Consider the following 27810-nt stretch of genomic DNA (forward strand, 5'->3'; position numbering starts at 1 on the left):
TCTGTCCGCATTTTCTTTCTTTCTTTCTTTCTTTCTTTCTTTCTTTCTTTCTTTCTTTCTTTCTTTCTTTCTTTCTTTCTTTCTTTCTACTGACTCTCTCAGCCTCTTTCTTTCTTTATTTATTTTTCTACTGCTTCTTTCTTTCTTTCTTTCTTTCTTTCTTTCTTTCTTTCTTTCTTTCTTTCTTTCTTTCTTCTGCCTCTGTCACTTTCTTTCTTTCTTTCTTTCTTTCTTTCTTTCTTTCTTTCTTTCTTTCTTTCTTTTTCATTTTCTAGTGCCTGTGAGCCTCTTCTTTCTTTCATTCATTCTTTCTTTCATTTCCTACTGCCTCTTTCTTTCTTTCTTTCTTTCTTTCTTTCTTTCTTTCATTTCCTACTGACTCTCTCAGCCTCTTTCTTTTTTCCTACTGCCTCTGTCCGCATTTTCTTTCTTTCTTTCTTTCTTTCTTTCTTTCTTTCTTTCTTTCTTTCTTTCTTTCTTTCTTTCTACAGACTCTCTCAGCCTCTTTCTTTCTTTATTTATTTTTCTACTGCTTCTTTCTTTCTTTCTTTCTTTTTCTTTCTTTCTTTCTTTCTTTCTTTCTTTCTTTCTTTCTTTCTTTCTTTCTTTCTTCTGCCTCTGTCACTTTCTTTCTTTCTTTCTTTCTTTCTTTCTTTCTTTCTTTCTTCTGCCTCTGTCACTTTCTTTCTTTCTTTCTTTCTTTCTTTCTTTCTTTCTTCTTTTTCATTTTCTAGTGCCTGTGAGCCTCTTCTTTCTTTCATTCATTCTTTCTTTCATTTCCTACTGCCTCTTACTTTCTTTCTTTCTTTCTTTCCTCTATTTTCTACTGCCTCTGTCTCCTTTCTTTCTTTTCTCAATTTCCTACTGCCTCTCTGAGCCTCTTTCTTTCTTTCATTTCCTACTGACTGTCTGAGCTTCTTTCTTTCTTTCTTTCTTTCTTTCTTTCTTTCTTTCTTTCTTTCTTTCTTTCTTTCTTTTCCTACTGCCTCTCTGTCTCTCTCTTTCTTTCTTTCTTTCTTTCTTTCTACTGACTCTCAGCTTCTTTCTTTCCTTCATTTCCTACTGCCTCTCTCTCAGTTTCTTTCTTTCTTTCTTTCTTTCTTTCTTTCTTTCTTTCTTTCGACTGACTCTCTCAGCTTCTTTCTTTCTTTCTTTCTTTCTTTCTTTATTTCTTTATTTTTCGACTGCCTCGTTCTTTCTTTCTTCTGCCTCTGTCAGTTTCTTTCTTTCTTTCTTTCTTTCTTTCTTTCTTTCTTTCTTTCTTTTTCATTTTCTAGTGCCTGTCATTCTGTTCTTTCTTTCATTCATTCTTTCTTTCATTTCCTACTGCCTCTTTCTTTCTTTCTTTCTTTCTTTCTTTTCCTATTGCCTCTCTCTTTCTTTCTTTAATTTCCTACTGAGTCTCAGCCTCTTTCTTTCTTTCTTTCTTTCTTTCTTTCTTTCTTTCTTCTGACTCTCTCAGCTTCTTTCTTTCTTTCTTTCTTTCTTCTGACTCTCTCAGCTTCTTTCTTTCTTTCTTTCTTTCTTTCTTTCTACTGACTCTTAGCCTTTCTTTCTTTCTTTCTTTCTTTCTTTCTTTCTTTCTTTCTTTCTTTCATTTCCTACTGACTCTCTCAGCCTCTTTCTTTTTTCCTACTGCCTCTGTCCGCATTTTCTTTCTTTCTTTCTTTCTTTCTTTCTTTCTTTCTTTCTTTCTTTCTTTCTTTCTACTGACTCTCAGCTTCTTTCTTTCCTTCATTTCCTACTGCCTCTCTCTCAGCTTCTTTCTTTCTTTCTTTCTTTCTTTCTTTCTTTCTTTCTTTCTTTCTTTCTTTCTTTCTTTTCCTATTGCTTCTTTCTTTCTTTCTTTCTTTCTTTCTTTCTTTCTTTCTTTCTTTCTTTCTTTCTTTTCCTACTGCCTCTCTCTTTCTTTCTTTTAATTTCCTACTGAGTCTCAGCCTCTTCTTTCTTCTTTTCTTTCTACTGACTCTCTCAGCTTCTTTCTTTCTTTCTTTCTTTCTTTCTTTCTTTCTTTCTTTCTTTCTTTAATTTCCTACTGAGTCTCAGCCTCTTCTTTCTTTCTTTCTTTCTTTCTTTCTTTCTTTCTTTCTTCTGAATCTCTCAGCTTCTTTCTTTCTTTCTTTCTTTCTTTCTTTCTTTCTTTCTTTCTTTCTACTGACTCTTAGCTTCTTTCTTTCTTTCTTTCTTTCTTTCTTTCTTTCTTTCTTTCTTTCTTTCATTTCCTACTGACTCTCTCAGCCTCTTTCTTTTTTCCTACTGCCTCTGTCCGCATTTTCTTTCTTTCTTTCTTTCTTTCTTTCTTTCTTTCTTTCTTTCTACTGACTCTCTCAGCCTCTTTCTTTCTTTATTTATTTTTCTACTGCTTCTTTCTTTCTTTCTTTCTTTCTTTCTTTCTTTCTTTCTTTCTTTCTTTCTTTCCTTCTTTTTCATTTTCTAGTGCCTGTGAGCCTCTTCTTTCTTTCATTCATTCTTTCTTTCATTTCCTACTGCCTCTTTCTTTCTTTCTTTCTTTCTTTCTTTCTTTCTTTCTTTCTTTCTTTCTTTCTTTCTTTCTTTCTTTCTTTCTTTCATTTCCTACTGACTCTCTCAGCCTCTTTCTTTTTTCCTACTGCCTCTGTCCGCATTTTCTTTCTTTCTTTCTTTCTTTCTTTCTTTCTTTCTTTCTTTCTTTCTTTCTACAGACTCTCTCAGCCTCTTTCTTTCTTTATTTATTTTTCTACTGCTTCTTTCTTTCTTTCTTTCTTTCTTTCTTTCTTTCTTCTTTTTCATTTTCTAGTGCCTGTGAGCCTCTTCTTTCTTTCATTCATTCTTTCTTTCATTTCCTACTGCCTCTTACTTTCTTTCTTTCTTTCTTTCTTTTCCTATTGCCTCTATCTTTCTTTCTTTCTTTCTTTCTTTCTTTCTTTCTTTCTTTCTTTCTTTTCCTACTGCCTCTCTCTTTCTTTCTTTAATTTCCTACTGAGTCTCAGCCTCTTCTTTCTTCTTTTCTTTCTACTGACTCTCTCAGCTTCTTTCTTTCTTTCTTTCTTTCTTTCTTTCTTTCTTTCTTTCTTTCTTTCTTTCTTTTCCTACTGCCTCTCTCTTTCTTTCTTGAATTTCCTACTGAGTCTCAGCCTCTTCTTTCTTTCTTTCTTTCTTTCTTTCTTTCTTTCTTTCTTTCTTTCTTTCTTTCTTTCTTCTGACTCTCTCAGCTTCTTTCTTTCTTTCTTTCTTTCTTTCTTTCTTTCTTTCATTTCCGACTGACTCTCTCAGCCTCTTTCTTTTTTCCTACTGCCTCTGTCCGCATTTTCTTTCTTTCTTTCTTTCTTTCTTTCTTTCTTTCTTTCTTTCTTTCTTTCTTTCTTTCTTTCTTTCTACTGACTCTCTCAGCCTCTTTCTTTCTTTATTTATTTTTCTACTGCTTCTTTCTTTCTTTCTTTCTTTCTTTCTTTCTTCTGCCTCTGTCACTTTCTTTCTTTCTTTCTTTCTTTCTTTTTCATTTTCTAGTGCCTGTGAGCCTCTTCTTTCTTTCATTCATTCTTTCTTTCATTTCCTGCTGCGTCTTTCTTTCTTTCTTTCTTTCTTTCTTTCTTTCTTTCTTTCTTTCATTTCCTACTGACTCTCTCAGCCTCTTTATTTTTTCCTACTGCCTCTGTCCGCATTTTCTTTCTTTCTTTCTTTCTTTCTTTCTTTCTTTCTTTCTTTCTTTCTTTCTTTCTTTCTACAGACTCTCTCAGCCTCTTTCTTTATTTATTTATTTTTCTACTGCTTCTTTCTTTCTTTCTTTCTTTCTTTCTTTCTTTCTTTCTTTCTTCTGCCTCTGTCACTTTCTTTCTTTCTTTCTTTCTTTCTTTCTTTCTTTCTTTCTTTCTTTCTTTCTTTCTTTCTTTCTTTCTTCTTTTTTATTTTCTAGTGCCTGTGAGCCTCTTCTTTCTTTCATTCATTCTTTCTTTCATTTCCTACTGCCTCTTACTTTCTTTCTTTCTTTCTTTCTTTTCCTATTGCCTCTATCTTTCTTTCTTTCTTTCTTTCTTTCTTTCTTTCTTTCTTTCTTTCTTTTCCTACTGCCTCTCTCTTTCTTTCTTTAATTTCCTACTGAGTCTCAGCCTCTTCTTTCTTCTTTTCTTTCTACTGACTCTCTCAGCTTCTTTCTTTCTTTCTTTCTTTCTTTCTTTCTTTCTTTCTTTCTTTCTTTTCCTACTGCCTCTCTCTCTCTTTCTTTAATTTCCTACTGAGTCTCAGCCTCTTCTTTCTTTCTTTCTTTCTTTCTTTCTTTCTTTCTTTCTTTCTTTCTTTCGTTCTTTCTTTCTTTCTTTCTTTCTTTCTTCTGACTCTCAGCTTCTTTCTTTCTTTCTTTCTTTCTTTCTTTCTTTCTTTCTTTCTACTGACTCTTAGCCTCTTTCTTTCTGTCTTTCTTTCTTTCTTTCTTTCTTTCTTTCATTTCCTACTGACTCTCTCAGCCTCTTTCTTTTTTCCTACTGCCTCTGTCCGCATTTTCTTTCTTTCTTTCTTTCTTTCTTTCTTTCTTTCTTTCTTTCTTTCTTTCTTTCTTTCTTTCTTTCTTTCTTTCTTTCTACTGACTCTCTCAGCCTCTTTCTTTCTTTATTTATTTTTCTACTGCTTCTTTCTTTCTTTCTTTCTTTCTTTCTTTCTTTCTTCTGCCTCTGTCACTTTCTTTCTTTCTTTCTTTCTTTCTTTTTCATTTTCTAGTGCCTGTGAGCCTCTTCTTTCTTTCATTCATTCTTTCTTTCATTTCCTACTGCCTCTTTCTTTCTTTCTTTCTTTCTTTCTTTCATTTCCTACTGACTCTCTCAGCCTCTTTCTTTTTTCCTACTGCCTCTGTCCGCATTTTCTTTCTTTCTTTCTTTCTTTCTTTCTTTCTTTCTTTCTACAGACTCTCTCAGCCTCTTTCTTTCTTTATTTATTTTTCTACTGCTTCTTTCTTTCTTTCTTTCTTTCTTTCTTTCTTTCTTTCTTTCTTTCTTTCTTTCTTTCTTCTGCCTCTGTCACTTTCTTTCTTTCTTTCTTTCTTTCTTTCTTTCTTTCTTCTGCCTCTGTCACTTTCTTTCTTTCTTTCTTTCTTTCTTTCTTTCTTTCTTCTTTTTCATTTTCTAGTGCCTGTGAGCCTCTTCTTTCTTTCATTCATTCTTTCTTTCATTTCCTACTGCCTCTTACTTTCTTTCTTTCTTTCTTTTCCTATTGCCTCTTTCTTTCTTTCTTTCTTTCTTTCTTTCTTTCTTTCTTTCTTTCTTTCTTTCTTTCTTTTCCTACTGCCTCTCTCTTTCTTTCTTTAATTTCCTACTGAGTCTCAGCCTCTTCTTTCTTCTTTTCTTTCTACTGACTCTCTCAGCTTCTTTCTTTCTTTCTTTCTTTCTTTCTTTCTTTCTTTCTTTCTTTCTTTCTTTCTTTCTTTCTTTCTTTCTTTCTTTTCCTACTGCCTCTCTCTTTCTTTCTTTAATTTCCTACTGAGTCTCAGCCTCTTCTTTCTTTCTTTCTTTCTTTCTTTCTTTCTTTCTTTCTTTTCCTACTGCCTCTCTTTTTCTTTCTTTAATTTCCTACTGAGTCTCAGCCTCTTCTTTCTTCTTTTCTTTCGACTGACTCTCTCAGCCTCTTCTTTCTTTCTTTCTTTCTTTCTTTCTTTCTTTCTTTCTTTCTTTAATTTCCTACTGAGTCTCAGCCTCTTCTTTCTTTCTTTCTTTCTTTCTTTCTTTCTTTCTTTCTTTCTTTCATTTCCTACTGACTCTTTCAGCCTCTTTCTTTTTTCCTACTGCCTCTGTCAGCATTTTCTTTCTTTCTTTCTTTCTTTCTTTCTTTCTTTCTTTCTTTCTTTCTTTCTACTGACTCTCTCAGCTTCTTTCTTTCTTTATTTATTTTTCTACTGCCTCTTTCTTTCTTTCTTTCTTTCTTTCTTTCTTTCTTCTGCCTCTGTCACTTTCTTTCTTTCTTTCTTTCTTTCTTTCTTCTTTTTCATTTTCTAGTGCCTGTGAGCCTCTTCTTTCTTTCATTCATTCTTTCTTTCATTTCCTACTGCCTCTTTCTTTCTTTCTTTCTTTCTTTCTTTCTTTCTTTCTTTCTTTCTTTTCCTATTGCCTCTTTCTTTCTTTCTTTCTTTCTTTCTTTCTTTCTTTCTTTCTTTCTTTCTTTTCCTATTGCCTCTTTCTTTCTTTCTTTCTTTCTTTCTTTCTTTCTTTCTTTCTTTCTTTTTTTAATTTCCTACTGAGTCTCAGCCTCTTCTTTCTTTCTTTCTTTCTTTCTTTCTTTCTTTCTTTCTTTCTTTCTTTCTTTAATTTCCTACTGAGTCTCAGCCTCTTCTTTCTTTCTTTCTTTCTTTCTTTCTTTCTTTCTTTCTTTTCCTACTGCCTCTCTCTTTCTTTCTTTAATTTCCTACTGAGTCTCAGCCTCTTCTTTCTTCTTTTCTTTCTACTGACTCTCTCAGCTTCTTTCTTTCTTTCTTTCTTTCTTTCTTTCCTCTATTTTCTACTGCCTCTGTCTCCTTTCTTTCTTTTCTCAATTTCCTACTGCCTCTCTGAGCTTCTTTCTTTCTTTCATTTCCTACTGACTCTCTCAGCCTCTTTCTTTTTTCCTACTGCCTCTGTCAGCCTTTTCTTTCTTTCTTTCTTTCTTTCTTTCTTTCTTTCTTTCTTTCTTTCTTTCTTTCTTTCTTTCTTTCTTTCTACTGCCTCTGTCAGTTTCTTTCTTTCCTTCATTTCCTACTGACTCTCTGAGCCTCTTTCTTTCTTTCTTTCTTTCTTTCTTTCTTTCTTTCTTTCTACTGACTCTCAGCTTCTTTCTTTCCTTCATTTCCTACTGACTCTCTCTCAGCTTCTTTCTTTCTTTCTTTCTTTCTTTCTTTCTTTCTTTCTTTCTTCTTTTTCATTTTCTAGTGCCTGTGAGCCTCTTCTTTCTTTCATTCATTCTTTCTTTCATTTCCTACTGCCTCTTTCTTTCTTTCTTTCTTTCTTTCTTTCTTTCTTTCTTTTCCTATTGCCTCTTTCTTTCTTTCTTTCTTTCTTTCTTTCTTTCTTTCTTTCTTTCTTTCTTTCTTTTCCTATTGCCTCTTTCTTTCTTTCTTTCTTTCTTTCTTTCTTTTTTTAATTTCCTACTGAGTCTCAGCCTCTTCTTTCTTTCTTTCTTTCTTTCTTTCTTTCTTTCTTTCTTTCTTTCTTTCTTTCTTTCTTTCTTTTCCTATTGCCTCTTTCTTTCTTTCTTTCTTTCTTTCTTTCTTTCTTTCTTTCTTTCTTTCTTTCTTTTCCTATTGCCTCTTTCTTTCTTTCTTTCTTTCTTTCTTTCTTTTCCTATTGCCTCTTTCTTTCTTTCTTTCTTTCTTTCTTTCTTTCTTTCTTTCTTTCTTTTTTTAATTTCCTACTGAGTCTCAGCCTCTTCTTTCTTTCTTTCTTTCTTTCTTTCTTTCTTTCTTTCTTTCTTTCTTTAATTTCCTACTGAGTCTCAGCCTCTTCTTTCTTTCTTTCTTTCTTTCTTTCTTTCTTTCTTTCTTTCTTTCTTTTCCTACTGCCTCTCTCTTTCTTTCTTTAATTTCCTACTGAGTCTCAGCCTCTTCTTTCTTCTTTTCTTTCTACTGACTCTCTCAGCTTCTTTCTTTCTTTCTTTCTTTCTTTCTTTCTTTCTTTCCTCTATTTTCTACTGCCTCTGTCTCCTTTCTTTCTTTTCTCAATTTCCTACTGCCTCTCTGAGCTTCTTTCTTTCTTTCATTTCCTACTGACTCTCTCAGCCTCTTTCTTTTTTCCTACTGCCTCTGTCAGCCTTTTCTTTCTTTCTTTCTTTCTTTCTTTCTTTCTTTCTTTCTTTCTTTCTACTGCCTCTGTCAGTTTCTTTCTTTCCTTCATTTCCTACTGACTCTCTGAGCTTCTTTCTTTCTTTCTTTCTTTCTTTCTTTCTACTGACTCTCAGCTTCTTTCTTTCCTTCATTTCCTACTGACTCTCTCTCAGCTTCTTTCTTTCTTTCTTTCTTTCTTTCTTTCTTTCTTTCTTTCTTTCTTCTTTTTCATTTTCTAGTGCCTGTGAGCCTCTTCTTTCTTTCATTCATTCTTTCTTTCATTTCCTACTGCCTCTTTCTTTCTTTCTTTCTTTCTTTCTTTCTTTTCCTATTGCCTCTTTCTTTCTTTCTTTCTTTCTTTCTTTCTTTCTTTCTTTTCCTATTGCCTCTTTCTTTCTTTCTTTCTTTCTTTCTTTCTTTCTTTCTTTTTTTAATTTCCTACTGAGTCTCAGCCTCTTCTTTCTTTCTTTCTTTCTTTCTTTCTTTCTTTCTTTCTTTCTTTCTTTCTTTTCCTATTGCCTCTTTCTTTCTTTCTTTCTTTCTTTCTTTCTTTCTTTCTTTCTTTCTTTCTTTTCCTATTGCCTCTTTCTTTCTTTCTTTCTTTCTTTCTTTCTTTCTTTCTTTTTTTAATTTCCTACTGAGTCTCAGCCTCTTCTTTCTTCTTTTCTTTCTACTGACTCTCTCAGCTTCTTTCTTTCTTTCTTTCTTTCTTTCTTTCTTTCTTTCTTTCTTTCTTTCTTTCCTCTATTTTCTACTGCCTCTGTCTCCTTTCTTTCTTTTCTCAATTTCCTACTGCCTCTCTGAGCTTCTTTCTTTCTTTCATTTCCTACTGACTCTCTCAGCCTCTTTCTTTTTTCCTACTGCCTCTGTCAGCCTTTTCTTTCTTTCTTTCTTTCTTTCTTTCTTTCTTTCTTTCTTTCTTTCTTTCTTTCTTTCTACTGCCTCTGTCAGTTTCTTTCTTTCCTTCATTTCCTACTGACTCTCTGAGCCTCTTTCTTTCCTTCTTTCTTTCTTTCTTTCCTTCTTTCTTTCTTTCTTTCTTTCTACTGACTCTCAGCTTCTTTCTTTCCTTCATTTCCTACTGACTCTCTCTCAGCTTCTTTCTTTCTTTCTTTCTTTCTTTCTTTCTTTCTTTCTTTCTTTTCCTACTGCCTCTCTGTCTCTCTCTTTCTTTCTTTCTACTGACTCTCAGCTTCTTTCTTTCCTTCATTTCATACTGCCTCTCTCTCAGCTTCTTTCTTTCTTTCTTTCTTTCTTTCTTTCTTTCTTTCTTTCTTTCTTTCTTTATTTTTCTACTGCTTCTTTCTTTCTTTCTTTCTTTCTTTCTTTCTTTCTTTCTTCTTTTTCATTTTCTAGTGCCTGTCAGCCTCTTCTTTCTTTCATTCATTCTTTCTTTCATTTCCTACTGCCTCTTTCTTTCTTTCTTTCTTTCTTTCTTTCTTTTCCTGTTGCCTCTTTCTTTCTTTCTTTCTTTCTTTCTTTCTTTTCCTACTGCCTCTCTCTTTCTTTCTTTTAATTTCCTACTGAGTCTCAGCCTCTTCTTTCTTCTTTTCTTTCTACTGACTCTCTCAGCTTCTTTCTTTCTTTCTTTCTTTCTTTCTTTCTTTCTTTCTTTCTTTCTTTCTTTAATTTCCTACTGAGTCTCAGCCTCTTCTTTCTTCTTTTCTTTCTACTGACTCTCTCAGCTTCTTTCTTTCTTTCTTTCTTTCTTTCTTTCTTTCTTTCTTTCTTTCCTCTATTTTCTACTGCCTCTGTCTCCTTTCTTTCTTTTCTCAATTTCCTACTGCCTCTCTGAGCTTCTTTCTTTCTTTCATTTCCTACTGACTCTCTCAGCCTCTTTCTTTTTTCCTACTGCCTCTGTCAGCCTTTTCTTTCTTTCTTTCTTTCTTTCTTTCTTTCTTTCTTTCTTTCTTTCTTTTATTTCCTACTGAGTCTCAGCCTCTTCTTTCTTTCTTTCTTTCTTTCTTCTGACTCTCTCAGCTTCTTTCTTTCTTTCTTTCTTTCTTTCTTTCTTTCTTTCTTTCTTTCTACTGACTCTTAGCCTCTTTCTTTCTTTCTTTCTTTCTTTCTTTCTTTCTTTCTTTCTTTCTTTCATTTCCTACTGACTCTCTCAGCCTCTTTCTGTTTTTCCTACTGCCTCTGTCAGCATTTTCTTTCTTTCTTTCTTTCTTTCTTTCTTTTTCTTTCTTTCTTTCTTTCTTTCTTTCTACTGACTCTTAGCCTCTTTCTTTCTTTCTTTCTTTCTTTCTTTCTTTCATTTCCTACTGACTCTCTCAGCCTCTTTCTGTTTTTCCTACTGCCTCTGTCAGCATTTTCTTTCTTTCTTTCTTTCTTTCTTTCTTTCTTTCTTTCTTTCTCTCAGCCTCTTTCTTTCTTTCTTTCTTTCTTTCTTTCTTTTCCTATTGCCTCTTTCTTTCTTTCTTTCTTTCTTTCTTTCTTTCTTTCTTTCTTTCTTTCTTTCTTTCTTTTCCTACTGCCTCTCTCTTTCTTTCTTTAATTTCCTACTGAGTCTCAGCCTCTTCTTTCTTCTTTTCTTTCTACTGACTCTCTCAGCTTCTTTCTTTCTTTCTTTCTTTCTTTCTTTCTTTCTTTCTTTCTTTTCCTACTGCCTCTCTCTTTCTTTCTTTAATTTCCTACTGAGTCTCAGCCTCTTCTTTCTTTCTTTCTTTCTTTCTTTCTTTCTTTCTTTCTTTCTTTCTTTTCCTACTGCCTCTCTTTTTCTTTCTTTAATTTCCTACTAAGTCTCAGCCTCTTCTTTCTTCTTTTCTTTCGACTGACTCTCTCAGCTTCTTTCTTTCTTTCTTTCTTTCTTTCTTTCTTTCTTTCTTTCTTTCTTTCTTTCTTTCGTCTGACTCTCTCAGCTTCTTTCTTTCTTTCTTTCTTTCTTTCTTTCTTTCTTTCTTTCTTTCTTTCTTTCTTTCTTTCTTTCTTTCTTTTATTTCCTACTGAGTCTCAGCCTCTTCTTTCTTTCTTTCTTTCTTTCTTTCTTTCTTTCTTTCTTTCTTTCTTTCTTTCTTTCTTTCTTCTGACTCTCTCAGCTTCTTTCTTTCTTTCTTTCTTTCTTTCTTTCTTTCTTTCTTTCTTTCTTTCTTTCTACTGACTCTTAGCCTCTTTCTTTCTTTCTTTCTTTCTTTCTTTCTTTCTTTCTACTGACTCTCTCAGCCTCTTTCTTTCTTTCTTTATTTTTCTACTGCTTCTTTCTTTCTTTCTTTCTTTCTTTCTTTCTTTCTTTCTTTCTTTCTTTCTTTCTTTCTTCTGCCTCTCTCACTTTCTTTCTTTCTTTCTTTCTTTCTTTCTTCTTTTTCATTTTCTAGTGCCTGTGAGCCTCTTCTTTCTTTCATTCATTCTTTCTTTCATTTCCTACTGCCTCTTTCTTTCTTTCTTTCTTTCTTTCTTTCTTTCTTTCTTTCTTTCTTTTCCTATTGCTTCTTTCTTTCTTTCTTTCTTTCTTTCTTTCTTTCTTTCTTTCTACTGACTCTCTCAGCTTCTTTCTTTCTTTCTTTCTTTCTTTCTTTCTTTCTTTATTTATTTTTCTTCTGCCTCTGTCACTTTCTTTCTTTCTTTCTTTCTTTCTTTCTTTCTTTCTTTCTTTCTTTCTTTCTTTCTTCTTTTTCATTTTCTAGTGCCTGTGAGCCTCTTCTTTCTTTCATTCATTCTTTCTTTCATTTCCTACTGCCTCTTTCTTTCTTTCTTTCTTTCTTTCTTTCTTTCTTTCTTTCTTTCTTTTCCTATTGCCTCTTTCTTTCTTTCTTTCTTTCTTTCTTTCTTTAATTTCCTACTGAGTCTCAGCCTCTTCTTTCTTTCTTTCTTTCTTTCTTTCTTTCTTTCTTTCTTTCTTTTCCTACTGCCTCTCTCTTTCTTTCTTTAATTTCCTACTGAGTCTCAGCCTCTTCTTTCTTCTTTTCTTTCTACTGACTCTCTCAGCTTCTTTCTTTCTTTCTTTCTTTCTTTCTTTCTTTCTTTCTTTCTTTCTTTCTTTCTTTCTACTGCCTCTGTCAGTTTCTTTCTTTCCTTCATTTCCTACTGACTCTCTGAGCCTCTTTCTTTCTTTCTTTCTTTCTTTCTTTCTTTCTTTCTTTCTACTGACTCTCAGCTGCTTTCTTTCCTTCATTTCCTACTGACTCTCTCTCAGCTTCTTTCTTTCTTTCTTTCTTTCTTTCTTTCTTTCTTTCTTTTCCTACTGCCTCTCTGTGTCTCTCTTTCTTTCTTTCTACTGACTCTCAGCTTCTTTCTTTCCTTCATTTCCTACTGCCTCTCTCTCAGCTTATTTCTTTCTTTTCCTACTGCCTCTCTCTTTCTTTCTTTAATTTCCTACTGAGTCTCAGCCTCTTCTTTCTTCTTGTCTTTCTACTGACTCTCTCAGCTTCTTTCTTTCTTTCTTTCTTTCTTTCTTTCTTTCTTTCTTTCTTTCCTACTGAGTCTCAGCCTCTTCTTTCTTTCTTTCTTTCTTTCTTTCTTTCTTTCTTTCTTTCTTTCTTTCTTTTCCTACTGCCTGTCTCTTTCTTTCTTTTAATTTCCTACTGAGTCTCAGCCTCTTCTTTCTTCTTTTCTTTCTACTGACTCTCTCAGCTTCTTTCTTTCTTTCTTTCTTTCTTTCTTTCTTTCTTTCTTTCTTTCTTTCCTCTATTTTCTACTGCCTCTGTCTCCTTTCTTTCTTTTTTTTTCAATTTCCTACTGCCTCTCTGAGCTTCTTTCTTTCTTTCTTTCTTTCTTTCTTTCTTTCTTTTCCTACTGCCTCTGTCAGTTTATTTCTTTCTTTCTTTCCTTCATTTCCGACTGACTCTCTCTCAGCTTCTTTCTTTCTTTCTTTCTTTCTTTCTGCTGACTCAGCTTCTTTCTTTCATTTCCTACTGACTCTCTCTCAGCTTCTTTCTTTCTTTCTTTCTTTCTTTCTTTTTTCTTTCTTTTCCTACTGCCTTTCTTTCTTTCTTTCTTTCTTTCTTTCTTTCTTTCTTTCTTTCTTTCTTTCTTTAATTTCCTACTGATTCTCTGCCTCTTCTTTCTTTCTTTCTTTCTTTCTTTCTTTCTGCTGACTCTCTCAGCTTCTTTCTTTCTTTCTTTCTTTCTTTTTTTCTACTGCCTCTTTCTTTCTTTCTTTCTTTCTTTCTTTCTTTCTTTCTTCTCTTTCATTTTCTAGTGCCTGTCAGCCTCTTCTTTTTTCATTCATTCTTTCTTTCATTTCTTACTGCCTCTTTCTTTCTTTCTTTCTTTCTTTCTTTCTTTCTTTCTTTCTTTCTTTCAATTTCTACTTTCTTTTTCATTTCCTACTGCCTTTCTTTCTTTCTTTCTTTCTTTCTTGTGTGTGTGTGTGTGTGTGTGAGTGAGAGAGAGAGCGCGCACGCGCGTGTATGTACAGGGGTCTGTGTACCTGAATGAGCTAAAGTGAGTGTGTGTAGTTGAGTTCCATGCTGTGTGCATGGTTGTGAATAGGAGGTGTGTGTGTGTGTGTGTGTGTGTGTGTGTGTGAGCCGCTGGATGTTGCGGCTGCAATTATGGCTGCATATGTCTAGTCTAAATGAGCCTTTACTGCTGGAATGTGTGTGTCTAATTACATGTTTCCAGCTTGTGTGTGTATACGACAACACGTGCCTCTGACCGTGTATGTGTGTGGCAGATGCAGTGCGCGCTCAGTGACTTTGCAGCTGACTGCACAGCTTCAGGCCGTGTGTGTGTGCTTCGTTCAGGCGTAAGGGTCACATGAACACAAACCTGAGACCACACATCGCAAAGTGGGGCATGTAGGGTGAAAATGTCCTTTTCTTTCTTTCAGTTTTATTTTTATTTCAGGGTGATGTATTTTTTCTTCCCTACTTATTTCCTTTCCCTTCCTTCATTCCTTACTTTTTTCCTGCTTTTTAACTTTATCTATAACTTTCTTTGTCACTTCTCTTGTTTTGTTTTTTTTCTGTTCCATCTGTCATTTTTCTTTCTATTGTTATTCTGTTTTCTCTCTTACTCCTGCTTTTTCTGCTTTTGTCTCCATTTCTTTTTGTCTCTGTTGCATTTTTTGTTTTCTTTTTCTTTCTTTCTTTCTTTCTTTCTTTCTTTCTTTCTTGGGCCGCACAGTGGTGTAGTGGTTAGCACTGTTGCCTCACAGCAAGAAGGTTCTGGGTTCAAGCCCAGTGGCCAACGGGGGGGGGCTTTCTCAGGGATGAGAATTTTCCACCGATTGGCGGATTTCCGACTTTTTCAGACCAAAATGATCGTTTTTGAGATCAATGTAAATCTGTTGAGAATTTTTTTTTTTTTGGGGGGGGGGGGGGTATGATTAACGATCTGTGGTCACCTTATAACGCAGACATCCCAAGTCTCCTGGAAGTTCCAGGAGTCTCCTGCATATTGATAGAAGCGAGCAAGAGTGTGCGCACGCAACATTAAGGTCTGCATCACGCATCTTAGAATGTGCATGCGCGAAGGGGTGTGCGAGGGAGACTGTGTGCAGTGTTGCCAGATACTGCTGACGTTTTCCAGCCTAAAATATGTTCAAAACCTGCCAAAATGCACTTAAAACCACCCAATCTGGCAACACTGCCTGTGTGCCTGTTCATGTAGCGCATGCCAGACAAAGAGCATCTTGATTGGGTTACTCAGCAAAATAAGCCAATCAGCTTTCAGTGTGGGCGGGCTTTTATCTCTTTTCTCGAGGACCGGAGTTTTCAGTTGATGAAATTTTAAGTATGATACCGTGTATAACTCTCCTACTTATTGCTCATTTCATAGGGGGACGGAATTGCTGGCATGTGCCGCGCGGGAGCGTCTGCCCAAACTGTAGGCTGAGATGAACTTATAGTTTTTGATTTAAAAAAAATTTCCAATATGTATTGCCCATTGTACATGCCTGTTCTTTAATTAAAAATCATCATCTCGATCTTCAGATTGACCATATGGTATCTGTATTACATTACACAACATCCTGTCCAGATAAAACCTAGTTAGTACACACAACAGTTGAAAGGGAAGTGATGAGTGATGTTGAATGTTGCCTGCTTAATATGCAAGAGCTCCTGCTACCATGATAACATCAGAAGAAAGCTTAAGAGAATTATATGATAGAACTTTTTTCTGGTTTGCACTTCATTTTAAAGGATTAGAGTATTCAAAGACATGAATAGCAAAAATGCAGAAATATAATACTGTAGAGCTCGTTTATATTAAAAGGTGCATTGATTTTTTTTTAAATCATCAAATGTGAATTGATTAAAAACAAGTCCCTTGTACCATATTAATCATTTTCACCTGGGAGTCCACCAAGAAGGGGAATTTATTTCCAAATTGCAAATTTTTGCTGATAAAATTAATGGTTTTGGGGTTAAAAAAAAGCCAAAAATCATTAGCCCCATGGGCCCCGCCCCCCCCCGGGCCCCGCCCCCCCCGGGCCCCGCCCCGTTTTTTTCAGACTTTTAAAATATTTTTCATTGTCATCCCTGATTTATGGGTCTATTGTTCCAAAACCTAAAAGGTTGCACTGAACATGCTGAAAAAGTCAAACAAGGTGGGATATGATATTTAAGAAAGAACACTTGTCATGATACAAAAGTTTCAGTTGATGGCATGTTGAATTGGGATATCAACTTCGAGAAAAATACATATATTTCATTGCTAAAATGAATGGTTTTGGGTGTTTAAATCGCCAAAATCCATCAGCTTCGCCCCCTGATCCCTCACCGAGACGTTGCCTCTGGACCCCACTGGGGACCTGCGGGCTGGCCCCCCCGCTACTTTTCAGATTTTTTTCTCAACATGCACTCTCATCCCTGCTTTCTGTATGGAGTTTGCATGTTCTCCCCGTGTCTGAGTTTGCACGTTCTCCCTGTTTCCTCTGGGTGCTCCAGTTTCCCCCACAGTGCAAAGACATGCAGTTAGGTTAACATGGGGCGGCCCTGGGTTGAAGTGCCCTTGAGCAAAGTACCTAACCCCTGACTGCTCCCCGGGCGCTGTAGTATGGCTGCCCACTGCTCTCGGTATGCGTGTGTGCTCACTTGTGTGCGTGTGTGTGTTTGCGCGTGCGTGTGTGTTCACTGCTTCAGATGGGTTAAATGCAGAGGATGAATTTCACTGTGCTTGAGAGTGCATGTGACAAATAAAGGCTTTCTTTCTTTCTTTCTTTCTTTCTTTCTTTCTTTCTTTCTTTCTTGCCCCATTTCCTTTTATTTATCCATTTCCTTTTGCCTTTCTTTCTCTGCCTCTCTGTCAGGTTTTTCTTTATTCCATCTTTATTTGTGTTTGCATTTTCCCCTTTCCTCTCTTTCTTTATTCGTTTCCTTTTTCTTTTCTTCTCTCACTTGCATTTTCTTTCCCCCCTCTTCTTTTTGTAATTTTTTTTTTTGCATTTAGTTCATTCTAGTTTCTTACTTATAGATAGACAGATTTAATTTATTGATCCCAAGGTGGGCAATTATTTAAATGTTATTGTGTGTGTGTGTGTGTGTGTGTGTGTGTGTGTGTGTGTGTGTGTGTTTAGAATGTCTGTCTGTTTCTGGCTATGCTTTAATGATTTTTATAACACAACAAACACAGGTTCCTGAGAAGCTACTGACACCCTCCCCTGCTGTGACACACACACACACACACACACACACACACACACACACACACACACACACACACAGAGCAGTTTTAGTAAGCCTGCTGAGTAGAGCAAATTTCCTTTCCTATAAATCACACAGCTCATTTCCAGTGCAGAACAGGGCCACTATTTTAGCGAACTCGCTCACACACTCACTAATCCACAGAGACCAGGGTTGCCAGTTTAGCCTGTTTGTAATCTTTCTGCTCTAAAATGTTTTTCTTGTTGTTTTTCTTTTTCCCCCCTCCAGCTACATCAAACAGCACGTTCGAAGGCTTGGACAACTTGGAGGGCGGTGTGTGCAAAACCAAATCCATGAAGCTGGTGCTACGAGTGGGACAGAGTGAGTGTCACATGTCACATCTTAAACCTGTCCTCTCCAGTTAAATGCTGGAGCAATGGTTAAAAAAATGAGAGACAGATCGGCAGAAAACAGGAAGAAAGAGAGAAAATAAGGAGAGATGAGCAATAAAATAGAGGAAAGAGAGTGAAAGAGATTATAAATTGTGGAAGGAAAGACAAGATTGGACACTGAGACATGAAAAATTGAGACATGAAGAAGGAAAGGAGAATGAAGAAAGACAGAACCAATAGAGAAATGGTGAAAGGAGAGTGAGACCAGAAAGAAAAAAATTGGAGACTGGGTGAGACAGAAAGACAACATGGAGAAAAAGAGAAAAGGGACAGGAGACGACAGTGAGACAGAGAGAGAAATAGTGTTTGGTGGGAGAATTAAAGAAAAGGCGAGAGAGAGGAAACTAAAAAGAAAAAATGGAGATAGAGAAAGGAGGATGAGACAGAAAGACAACATAGAGAAAAGAGAGTGAGACAAAAAATAAAGAAAAAAACTAAAAGGGGGAAAGGAGTAAGAAAGAATGTGAGTGAGACTGAAGGGAAATAGAGGAAAGAGAGAAAGACAGCATGGAAAAATGGAAAAGGGACAGGAGACAGAATAAGAAGGAACGAAGAAAGAGAGATGGTGAGATATAAGGAGAGAAGAAGAAATAGATATAAAAAGTGAGAGAAAGAACAGCGTCAAGGAAAGAAGTGGAGGACACAGAAATGCGAGAGAGAGAATGAGAAAGGGTGATGAATGAAGAAAGAAAGGAAGGAAAGCGTGAGAGAGAAGCACAAAAGACAGAAAAGTGAAAAGGCAGAGAGACAAGTGGAGCTTTTTTATCCAACATGCCCCATTTTGCTGCAGGCCATTTGGCTTTTTTGTGTTCAGGCCACACACACACACACACACACACACACACACACAGAGTAATACAGTGCAGTTATGAAGTGGTGCGTCACTGTAACACGTGAACAATAGCTCATATTATTTCACAGTTCATCAATGATCATCACTTCTGTCGCCTGTTCTCTGTGTGTGTGTGTGTGTGTGTGTGTGTGTGTCTGTGTGTGTGTCTGTGTGTGTGTGTGTGTGTGTGTTAGCTGCCTCTCAGCGTGTAATTGAAATGTCATGTGCAGTCGCCTCCTGTAGCTGAGCCGGCTGTCCTCTTCCTCCTCTTTTAAGCCAATTCATTACATCTCTCCCCCTCGTCCTGGAACCTTCAGTTCCATCGCTTCCAACCTCAGAGCTGCAATCAAGAAATACACAACATACTGACGCCTTTTATCCAATTAATATTATGTTTGATGTTCTTTCTTATGTTATAGCACCTATAAACAATAGTTTTCTCAGCTGCTTTTTTTTTTTTTTTTGTCTTGTAGTTATTGAGACAGTTTGTCATGTTCATCCTTTACGATCTGTGTGTGTTTATTTCAGGTCCTAGTGATGCAGTCTCAGCGAAAGAGCTTCCCAAACACTCTGACAACGACCCCCAGAGCACCTCCAGCAAAGTCAATGATGTGCTCAGCAAAGTCGGTACGTAGTGTGTGTTTTTTCAGTGATGACAGAAATTAAATCCCGGCATCCCAATGGACTTTTGTTTCCACCGTAAACTTACATGAAGACATTTGTTTGATATTAACGTATGGCGGGTTTTTTCAGTAATCATATTCATTAGTGAGGCGTGAGATGATTCTCAAGCTTCTTTTTTGAGACAGAAAGAAAGAAACAAGCCAAAAAGAGAGAGTAAGCCTAACACACACACAACCCCCCCCAAACAAACAGAGACAGAGAAAGGACAGTGAGACATAAAACAAAGAAAGGTGAAGAAAGAGAGATGGTGAGACAAGTAAAGAAACAGCAAAGCTGGAGGACACATGGAGAAAGGACAGGAAGAGGAAGACAAAAGGAAGAGCAAGATAAAAAAGGGAGAAAGACTCCCACGCCTCTGATTGGCTAGTATTTCCATGATTGATAGGAGAGAGTGCATGCCATCCCTCCCATCCATAGAGCAAGGATCTCATCCACGGATAGCTAAGGCATTTTCAGGATTCGAACTCATGATCTCCGCTAGTGCATTAGTGCGAACACTTTTCTGTTGTGTTCCATCGAGAGCCCTGGGTGTACCACTTTAACTACAAAACTGGAGCCAAAACACCATAAACAGCACACAAAGATCGAAGGCCTAGTAACCTGAGCTGTGCTGTTTCGCTGTAACAATTGATAGAGTAACAAAATCTTTCTACCACAAAAAAAACCCACAATTCATGGCCTTGTCTATGGTTAATCCTAAAGATTAGACTATTTTATTTTTGAACATAGCTATACAATGACAAACTAAAAACTTGTTTTTTTTTTCAACAGAGGAAGACGGAAAAAGTGGTGAGTCAGTGGGCGTGTCCGCCTCTGAGGTAGCCCTTTTCACCGGCGTAGCCTCAGGAGCCTTTGTCTTGGTGGTTCTCATCATTGTGGTGCTGGTGGTGTTTGCACGCCGGCGTCGGCGCAAGCACTCGGCTCAATGTTCGGCCCCGCTGGCGCTGCACCCCATCACCAAACGCAGCAACAACAACAACGGCTCGGAGCGCAGCGATATCATCTTCCCGCTGCGAGCCTCCGACAGCTACTACTGCCCCCATTATGAGAAGGTGAGCGGGGATTACGGCCACCCGGTCTACATCGTCCAGGAAATGGAGCCCCAGAACCCGGCCAACGTTTACTACAAAGTCTGAACTAATCAGAACCTTTGAACCTCGTCCAAGACTGAAAATAAGGTCTCAATTGAGAGCTTGATTGCTCAGAATAAATGAATCAGAGATAAATGACTCTTGGAACGACGCCGTCAACTGTCCAGGAGCCCCAAAAGCCCCGGAACGGTCCGAATCACCATCTGGGTTGGGGAATTACTGCTTCTAAAAAATGGACGCCGTGTGATTTGTATCAGTCAGAGACCAAAAGCTTTGAGGTTGAAAGTGTCGACTGAGAGCTTGGGCTCAAGTTTCAGCCTGGCTGTAGAAAAGAAACATGCTCCTGGCTCACGTCAGTGAATCAGAGACGAATGACTCTTGGAACGGAGCGAGGACTTTCTCTCCACTCTCTAGTCAGCGCTTTAATTCATTATGGCAGACTGAGGTGCTACAGTATCGATTCATGACGGCGTTTCGCTCAGGGGAAGAAAACGGAGCCAAACCCACATAGACCTATACGGTTAAAAAAAAAAAAATCCACATATTTACATTCTGAAAAGAAAAAAAAAACTAGAGCCAGGGCAAAAACTGCAAAGCCACATGATCATTACCCACTTGTGGGCGGTTTACGTTTTCCTTCTCCAAACCTCTTCTCAGGGCAGAACGAATTATGATTGGTTATCTGCAACAACCAATTAAACGGAGATGAGGAGACGAGACGAAACTGAGATGGTTTTTTTTTGTTTTGTTTGCTTCTTTTTCTTTAAGCCACAATCTAGCTGCACTCTTAGCTATGCTAATTCTCCAGAAAGTTAAACAACGTGGACCTGCGGTTTTTACTCATAGACCTTTTCCTGATAAAAGGGTTGGGTCTTTTTAGAAAGGAAATCTTCCCAAGGAACAAATGGAAGAACTCTCTAGATTGCTAGATACCTTTTGTTTCTAAGAGTGTACTTAAGGCCACACCAATTCGATTAGTTGGTTCTCGGAATCACTCACCGCTTGAAGAAAATTAAAAATAAAATCGAAATCAAACTCCCGCCAACAGAAAAGTTCACGTGACGTGAGATCACGTGACGTCAAAAACCAATCAAATCGCCCCTTTCACTTTCGTTAAAGACTTGTGAAGTAGCCTACTCCTGGTCAAATCTTTTTTTCTGTGCATTGTAGATGTTCAATTGACTGTAATTCAATCGTTTATTTAGCCAATCTGTTTACTGGTTTGCCTGTATTGTTTGGTCTATTTCGACCGCTAATTTTACCATCAGAGCATTTTTTTATTTTTATTTTTATTTCGCCCGCTCGCTTCATATTTTTCCTGAAAAAATCCGAGAACCAACTAATTAAATTGGTGTGGCCTAACTGTACATTATTATTGTAATTTTTCATCCTGAAGGCAATGATACTTCTCACCTCGAAATGTCTTCTGATATTTGGCTTCATATCGTAACAAAATACGTTACGCAAGTTGAGCAAACCACAAATCAAAGTTTATAGAAAGTAAACCTGCAAAGAACCTGAAAGGGTTCCACCAGAAGATCAAACCAAAGGTTGCTAAGTGTAATGTAGCAAAAAATATATCTCAGACAACAATTTGTTTTTACATTGCAAAAATTTTGTGCTTTTCGTAAAAATAAAAAGCTATGAAAGGGGAAAAACAAAAATTCATTAAAACCAACGTTATGTTTGACCTCCCCTCCCCCGACACAATTTTTGTATGAAAACACTTGTTTAATTTGGAAATACTCTACATTACACGATTTGACCAAACAATGATTCTAATGTTTTAGAAAGGAAAACCTTGTAGAAAGTCCAAAGGAAAAAAAGAAAGAACTTTTTAGGAAGCTAGATGTAACCTTTTTTAAGATAACTAAAAATCAGAACTTCTTTTTAACCTTGTAATTATGACAGAAATTTGATGTTTTACATAATTTTTCATTGAAATACAATGATATTTGTTCTAAATAACAAATTACTGTGTCATGTTTTGTTTTTGTTTACCTCCCCTCCCCTGATACTTAGCAGTATTGAAACCGTGAAGCTTGTTTGGTTCAGAACTATGTCATTTTGCAGAAATTGACCAAACAACAACAATAACATGTTGCCTTTCTGTAATTTTGCATTTTACAAAGAATTTTTATTGCGAAACTGTATCAGTGCTAATAATCAGAATCATGCTTATACTTTACCTTTTTTGGAGAACTCGCCTTGCTTTTCTGCCCTGAGATGAGATTTATCTCAAATTAACCTCCCTCAGGCCATCATAAGCGTTTTTAAACAAACTAGAACCTTAAAATCAAGTTCTGTAACAGACAGTATTATATTTGACAGTTAGAGAAGCAGAAGGTTATGGGAGCAGATCTGTTGGCGTGTATACCGACAACGATGCTTGAATGTTCAGGAAAAACGAGACCCTTTTCAGTCTCGGTGAATTTGCATCACGAGCCAGTTTGGTTGTCTGGTAAAGCAGCGTTTGCTGAAGATTGAGTCATAAATTTGGATACCGGCAGAAGCATGTTGATGGTAAGGCTGCAGGAGAAATGTTTTCTACATCCCATAACGCATATCAGGTTCCTGCTGGTTCTCCTCCATATGCTGTTTCTGCATCACGGTGTCTGACACATTTAGCACGATCCTCAGACTGCATGTGGTTCTGGATCTAGCTGCCTCTGGCGTCTTGTCAAGTTCTTAATCAGCGCATAAAAGACATCGTCATATCCTCAGAAATGTAAATACTACCTAAAGCCTTTTTTTGTAATAAATTATGTTTTAAGTTATGTTTTGTATAGATCCATAAGGAGGGTCATTTCTTATTTCCTTCCCAGACCTGTGCTGTCACTGATTTATGAAACTCCAGAATTGTTCATGTACCAATGTTGTTTCGTTGCTCATGCACTGAAAGAATGTTCCATTGCAGCTGAATGAATTATGATTGCTTGATTGAATGCATTCAAGATGGTGCTGCTTACGAAGGAGCTTTTTTTTAAAATAAAAAATAAAAAAATTAATAAAGCTGGTGGCACGGTGGTTTGGGGAAACAAAAAAGTCATGCATTTGTGTGTTTTATTGTTTTTAAATACAAACTATATTTTTGCTACACATTTATAATGTCACTAAATCTATTAATTTCATCTTCCAATCATTAATACTCTAACACTTATTCCTGGATTGCATTTGTTTATGATAATGCTTCTTGGTAATAATTCATGCTAGTTTTCTGCGTTAGCATCTTTATAAAAATGCTAGATTTTCAGTTATTGGTCTTAGTTTATCTATTTACGATAGTGACTATTCACGAGACATTCCATTTAATTTGAGTCCAGTGATGCTAATTCCTCTGTTAAACTATTAAAGTTCTAGTTCATGAATTGGCATGTTTATAATTATGCTAGTTTCTTTATTTGTCTATTAAAATGCTAGTTTATGAATGAATTAGCATGCTTACAATGATGCTAGTTCATGGGTTACTGTGCTTACAGTATATGCAAGTATATACAGTAGATTCACTTGGTTACTGCAATGCTAATTCTTGGTTATAATGCTAGTTTTTTGGTTAGTCAGTTTCTTATATATATACACGTTATTTCTTTGGTTTATTATTGTGATAGTTGTTTTTCTATAATGCTAGTTCATGTGTTTATTATTACTATACTATAGTTTGTGTTTTGGTGTGTCTAATTCTAGCTTAGGTATTAGCCTGTTTATTATAATGGGATGACTGTGTTTAATATAAAACTAGGTGGTTTACGATCATGCTATTTCAGGGAAATATGTGCTTGCTGTAATGCTATATATAGGTTAGTCTGCATTCATGTCTCCTATAACATTAGCTCCAGGGTTAAGCTATTTTCTATAATGCTAGTTTATTGATTACTCTGTTGGTTCTAGTTCTTTTTCAGAATACTTTCATTAGCTTTTCCTGAACAAGTGGCGACAGTTTCAACTAGAAGGACACTCGGTAGAGTAGAGTGCATACCTCAACCAAGCCACATATTAACATCAAAATCAAATCACTTGAACCTAGGATAATACTAAAGCTGTCCACCAAATTTCATCCAAATCCATTCACTACTTTTTGAGTTACGATGGGAAAAGACAAAAAAAAAATTCTGGATCCACACACACACATCCAGATTTGCATCAAAATCTAATCAGTTGTTCCTTGACCCATAGCTCACTTTTCCTCCAAATTTAATCAAAATCCGTTCACTACTTTTTGAGTTACATTGGAAACAAACAAATAAATGGAGGTGAAAACATAACCTCCTCCAACAAAACTGGCAGAGGTAAAAATAGATTGCGCCATTTGGTCTACAGAAGGTGATACTGAGACACATGATGAGACGTCTCACTCGTGCACCAACATGTCGAAGGTGTTACAAACAAAGCCATCACACCTCTTGACCTCAAACACATTTCACTGTTCTTGCTGTTGTCACACTCTCACAAGCGCCAAAACTTCACAGGCAAATTGTCCACATGCCCAAACATTTCCCAACAGTCTCTCAAGTTAATATAGTCATCTAGAGCCAGTTTTAGGGGTTAGATTTAGGTTTAATGTTCATGTTAAGGAGAGAAATCATAATAAGTTTCAGGTTGAGGTTGACAATGAGGCAAAAAAAAAAAAATCACAAGCCACTACATGTGACTGCATGGATGGATACATAGATGTGTGTGCAAAAAGAATGGGACAAAGTGCCAAAATCTAAAACAGTCGCAGGGTGTGGTTTATTTTGGCGAAGAGCATTCACTGATGTTTGGGAAATGGGTTATTATTTAAGGATACTGTCCTATTGTTTATAGTCATCCATCTCCATGTTGATGTCTGGAAGTGCCTCAAGTGGGTGCCAGCAACAGTAGCTTTCAAAAGAAAAAAATTCAACAAGAAAAAAGGAAATTTAAATGCCCTGCCTATGACTAAGAATGAAATCAGGACTGGAGCGATATATCATCATGTCATGGGAAAAGGGAGTTTATATACACAGACATGAATGTCATGACAATATCAGGCTTTCAATGATTTCTTTGAACATTTTTTCCCCCTGTGGCAAAATAATTGTACAACATGCATCTTTAATAGAAAAAAAACAAGACTTTTGTGCACAAGTTTTAATTTATTTTTGGGTTTTCAGAAATCAACACAGGGTCAAAATTATAGATACAGGATCAAAAATATACATACGCTTAGCACTCATTGGCTTGACCAATACACAGTACAGTGGGAAAGTCCAAGGAGTTCAGGAAAGATCAGAGAAAGAGGATCCCAGATTTACACAACACAAGAATGTCTCTTGGAGCCATTTCTAAACAACTGCAAATTCGAAGATCATCAGTTCAAACAATTGTATGTAAGTACAGGTTATTGGGAGGTCAAGCCACTTTGCCAAGCCACTTTGCTGGAAGAAGACCCAAACTGTCACCCTCAGCTGAGAGGAAATTGGTTCAGATGGTCAGGAACCACCCAGGAAGCACCAAGGCACAGGCGTGCCATGAACTAGAAGTCTCTGGAACACTGTCAAGTGAGTTTTACCTTGCCATGGGCTGAGAGGCTGCCAGCCAAGAAAGACGCCCTGCTCCAAAAGCTCAAATGAAGTTTGAAGCTGACAATATGGACAAAGAACAAGCCCTCTGGAGGACATTTTTATTGTCAAATGAGACAAAGATTGAGTTATTTCGTCACAATGGCCAAAGGTACAGCGGAACACTGTACCTACTGTAAAGCGTGGTGGTGGTAGCATCATGATTCAGGGGCTGTTTCGCTGCCAGTGGAACTGGTGCATTGCACAAAGTGGATGAAATAATGATGAAGAACCTCAGAATTCTTCATTATAACCTCAAACCATGAGAAATTTGGACACAATTGGGTGTTCCAACAGGATGATGACCCCAAACACAACAAGAGCTGAGTGTGGAGGATAAAGAAGGCTAATATTAAGCTTAAATCCTTAACCGTATCGAAAATATGTGGACTGTGATTAAAAATCGGGTCGATGCCAGGAAATATCAAGGTCAAGGTGAAACTTAGTAAGGGACATTTAACCTGTATGTATATTTTTGACCCCGTGTTGATTTTAGAGAACCCAAAATAAATTGTGCACCAAATTGTGCATGCCAAATCGAATATGCAGAACAGATCCGCTGTAGTGACCCTGAACACACGAGAGCAGCTGAAAGAAGTGCACCAAATTCTTATTTTTTAAATTAAATATGTATGTTGTCCAATCACAGAAAAAGGAACCATTGAAAGTCCAATATTGTAATGAAATTCATGTCCATGTATGTAAACTTCTGAGTATAACTGTACACCTCATTTTAATACAAAGTGATTATTTCAATCTTTCTTGAAAGTGCTTGATATAGGGGCAGGGCTATGCACATTGATCATTAGTACTGTAGGTCATATGGTTGTAACATATTCAGGCTTTGCCTGTGTCAGGAACTCATTCACTTCACTTCTCTGATTTTTAAACATAAATATCTCATCTCATCTCATTATCTCTAGCCGCTTTATCCTGTTCTACAGGGTCGCAGGCAAGCTGGAGCCTATCCCAGCTGACTACGGGCGAAAGGCGGGGTACACCCTGGACAAGTCGCCAGGTCATCACAGGGCTGACACATAGACACAGACAACCATTCACACTCACATTCACACCTATGGTCAATTTTAGAGTCACCAGTTAACCTAACCTGCATGTCTTTGGACTGTGGGGGAAACCGGAGCACCCGGAGGAAACCCACGCGGACACGGGGAGAACATGCAAACTCCACACAGAAAGGCCCTCGCCGGCCACGGGGCTCGAACCCGGACCTTCTTGCTGTGAGGCGACAGCGCTAACCACTACACCACCGTGCCGCCCCAAACACAAATATATTTGCTTTATTTATTTATTTTTTCAGAGAGGATAGAAAAGAGCGTTTGCATCCTGAAATGTCTTTAGATGGGAAAACAAGCAGAAAAACTCTTTTCCTACAGGATGTCTATCAGCATGTCAATTCGGACAGGATACCAAAAGAAATGACCTCATTATTTCTACTGGTCAAGAGCTTCTTTCCTGACTTCACCCTTTTACAGCAACATTCACTGTTCAATATTAATGAGAAATCTAATATATATATGTAATGGAGACAGCAAATGCTAGATTCCCAGAATGCAAGCCTTGAGACTCGACTCAGCTAGTTAGCAATGCGTTGACAGCAGTATTAGCATGAAAGTTGAAGCGCTGGAAGCTGATTTGTTTCAGCCGAGGAGGTGAGAGAGCTGGACAGACTGAAGTGCTAAAGCGCCGTTGCATTGCTCTGTTTAGGTAGACATGGCATGAGGGTTAAATGCTACTGCACCATGATCAGCAGGTAGACAAATAACATTGTGGGTAATGTAGTAACAATGTTGACATAGTTAAATATAGTGAAAATGGGAATCTGGTTTTGGTGCATCCTTGATTAGATGAATATACTTGCATCTATTGTCAGTAAAGTTTTTAGCGTTTTAGAGTGCTGAAAAATTACCTACAGCTTTTTCTCTTCATTAGAAAGATCCTTAAACTTGGCTAACAGACTTTAGCAGACTCAAGAGCACAACCGGCATAAAAATGAGGCCTACATTACAACAGTCTTTTCCATAACAGAATTTGGGATTATGGATGATATTGGTCACATTTTCCCATTTCCACTGTGCTCAGGTGTTGCATCTCTTTTGTGATTTTCATCAATTTTTCTTGATCATTGCTCCTTTACCAGGCTCGGACAGGAAAGGCTGTGTTTGTGTTATGCTGGACAGAACAATGGAGCGAAAAGCGTAAAAATGTTCAACTCCAGCCAGCTGCCAAAAGAAACATTTCTGTCACCGCAGAGAGCCACGTCCTGTCCGTTCTTTGTTTGCTTTAATTTCTGCTCCCTTTTATTGCATTAACGGACTCGGTTTTCTCAATATGCTCGGACATGATCCTAAACTGAAATGCCATCGGAATGAGGCGAAGTGGAGCAAAATGTAGCTGTGTTGATTTTGGAGTCGTGACACGGTGGAATAAGCAGCACGTGATGAGGAAAGCTTGGATCAGCTTACACTCTCTTCCTGATTACAGGGTCTCGCTTTACTCCCCTTTCACACACACACACATACACTTGTAGCTGTAGATGTTACACCAAATAATCAGGGATAGAGTAATGTGTGAACACCAGCTAGAGTTTGACATGCTAGGAAAGTTGAAACCGCAGTTTGCAGGTGAGTTTGTAAGGACTGTTAAGTTGAGGCAGATCTCTCAGCTCTGTTGGTAATGTTTAGCTACTGTCTCTTGGGGTAACAGCTGCAGTTTCCACCTAAAAATGGATTATTTTCCAATACCAGCACATCCAGAACAGTTTTACTCCTCTTAAACCACAGCGATTTGCCAACAATTACATTTTTAGTTACTTTTTTTTATGTTTTAAAACATCTGTTTTGAACACCTAACTTGTAACTAATTGATTTGGT

The 27810-nt window shown here is 36.9% G+C and overlaps 1 protein-coding gene across 1 annotated transcript in view; it reads left to right on the top strand.

Moving 5' to 3' along the window:
* The window catches only part of efnb2b (ephrin-B2b), a 58938-nt gene extending 36553 nt beyond the window's left edge, over nucleotides 1-22385 (top strand). The window contains exons 3-5 of the mRNA XM_060898461.1: nucleotides 16570-16662; nucleotides 18094-18192; nucleotides 19021-22385. Of these exons, the coding sequence (XP_060754444.1) occupies nucleotides 16570-16662; nucleotides 18094-18192; nucleotides 19021-19385 (557 nt within the window). The 3' untranslated portion in view covers nucleotides 19386-22385. The remainder of the gene's footprint in view (nucleotides 1-16569; nucleotides 16663-18093; nucleotides 18193-19020) is intronic.
* The last annotated feature ends 5425 nt before the right edge of the window (nucleotides 22386-27810 follow it).

This window comes from Neoarius graeffei, chromosome 18 (genome assembly GCF_027579695.1).
Source record: "Neoarius graeffei isolate fNeoGra1 chromosome 18, fNeoGra1.pri, whole genome shotgun sequence".
NCBI classification, from domain to species: domain Eukaryota; kingdom Metazoa; phylum Chordata; class Actinopteri; order Siluriformes; family Ariidae; genus Neoarius; species Neoarius graeffei.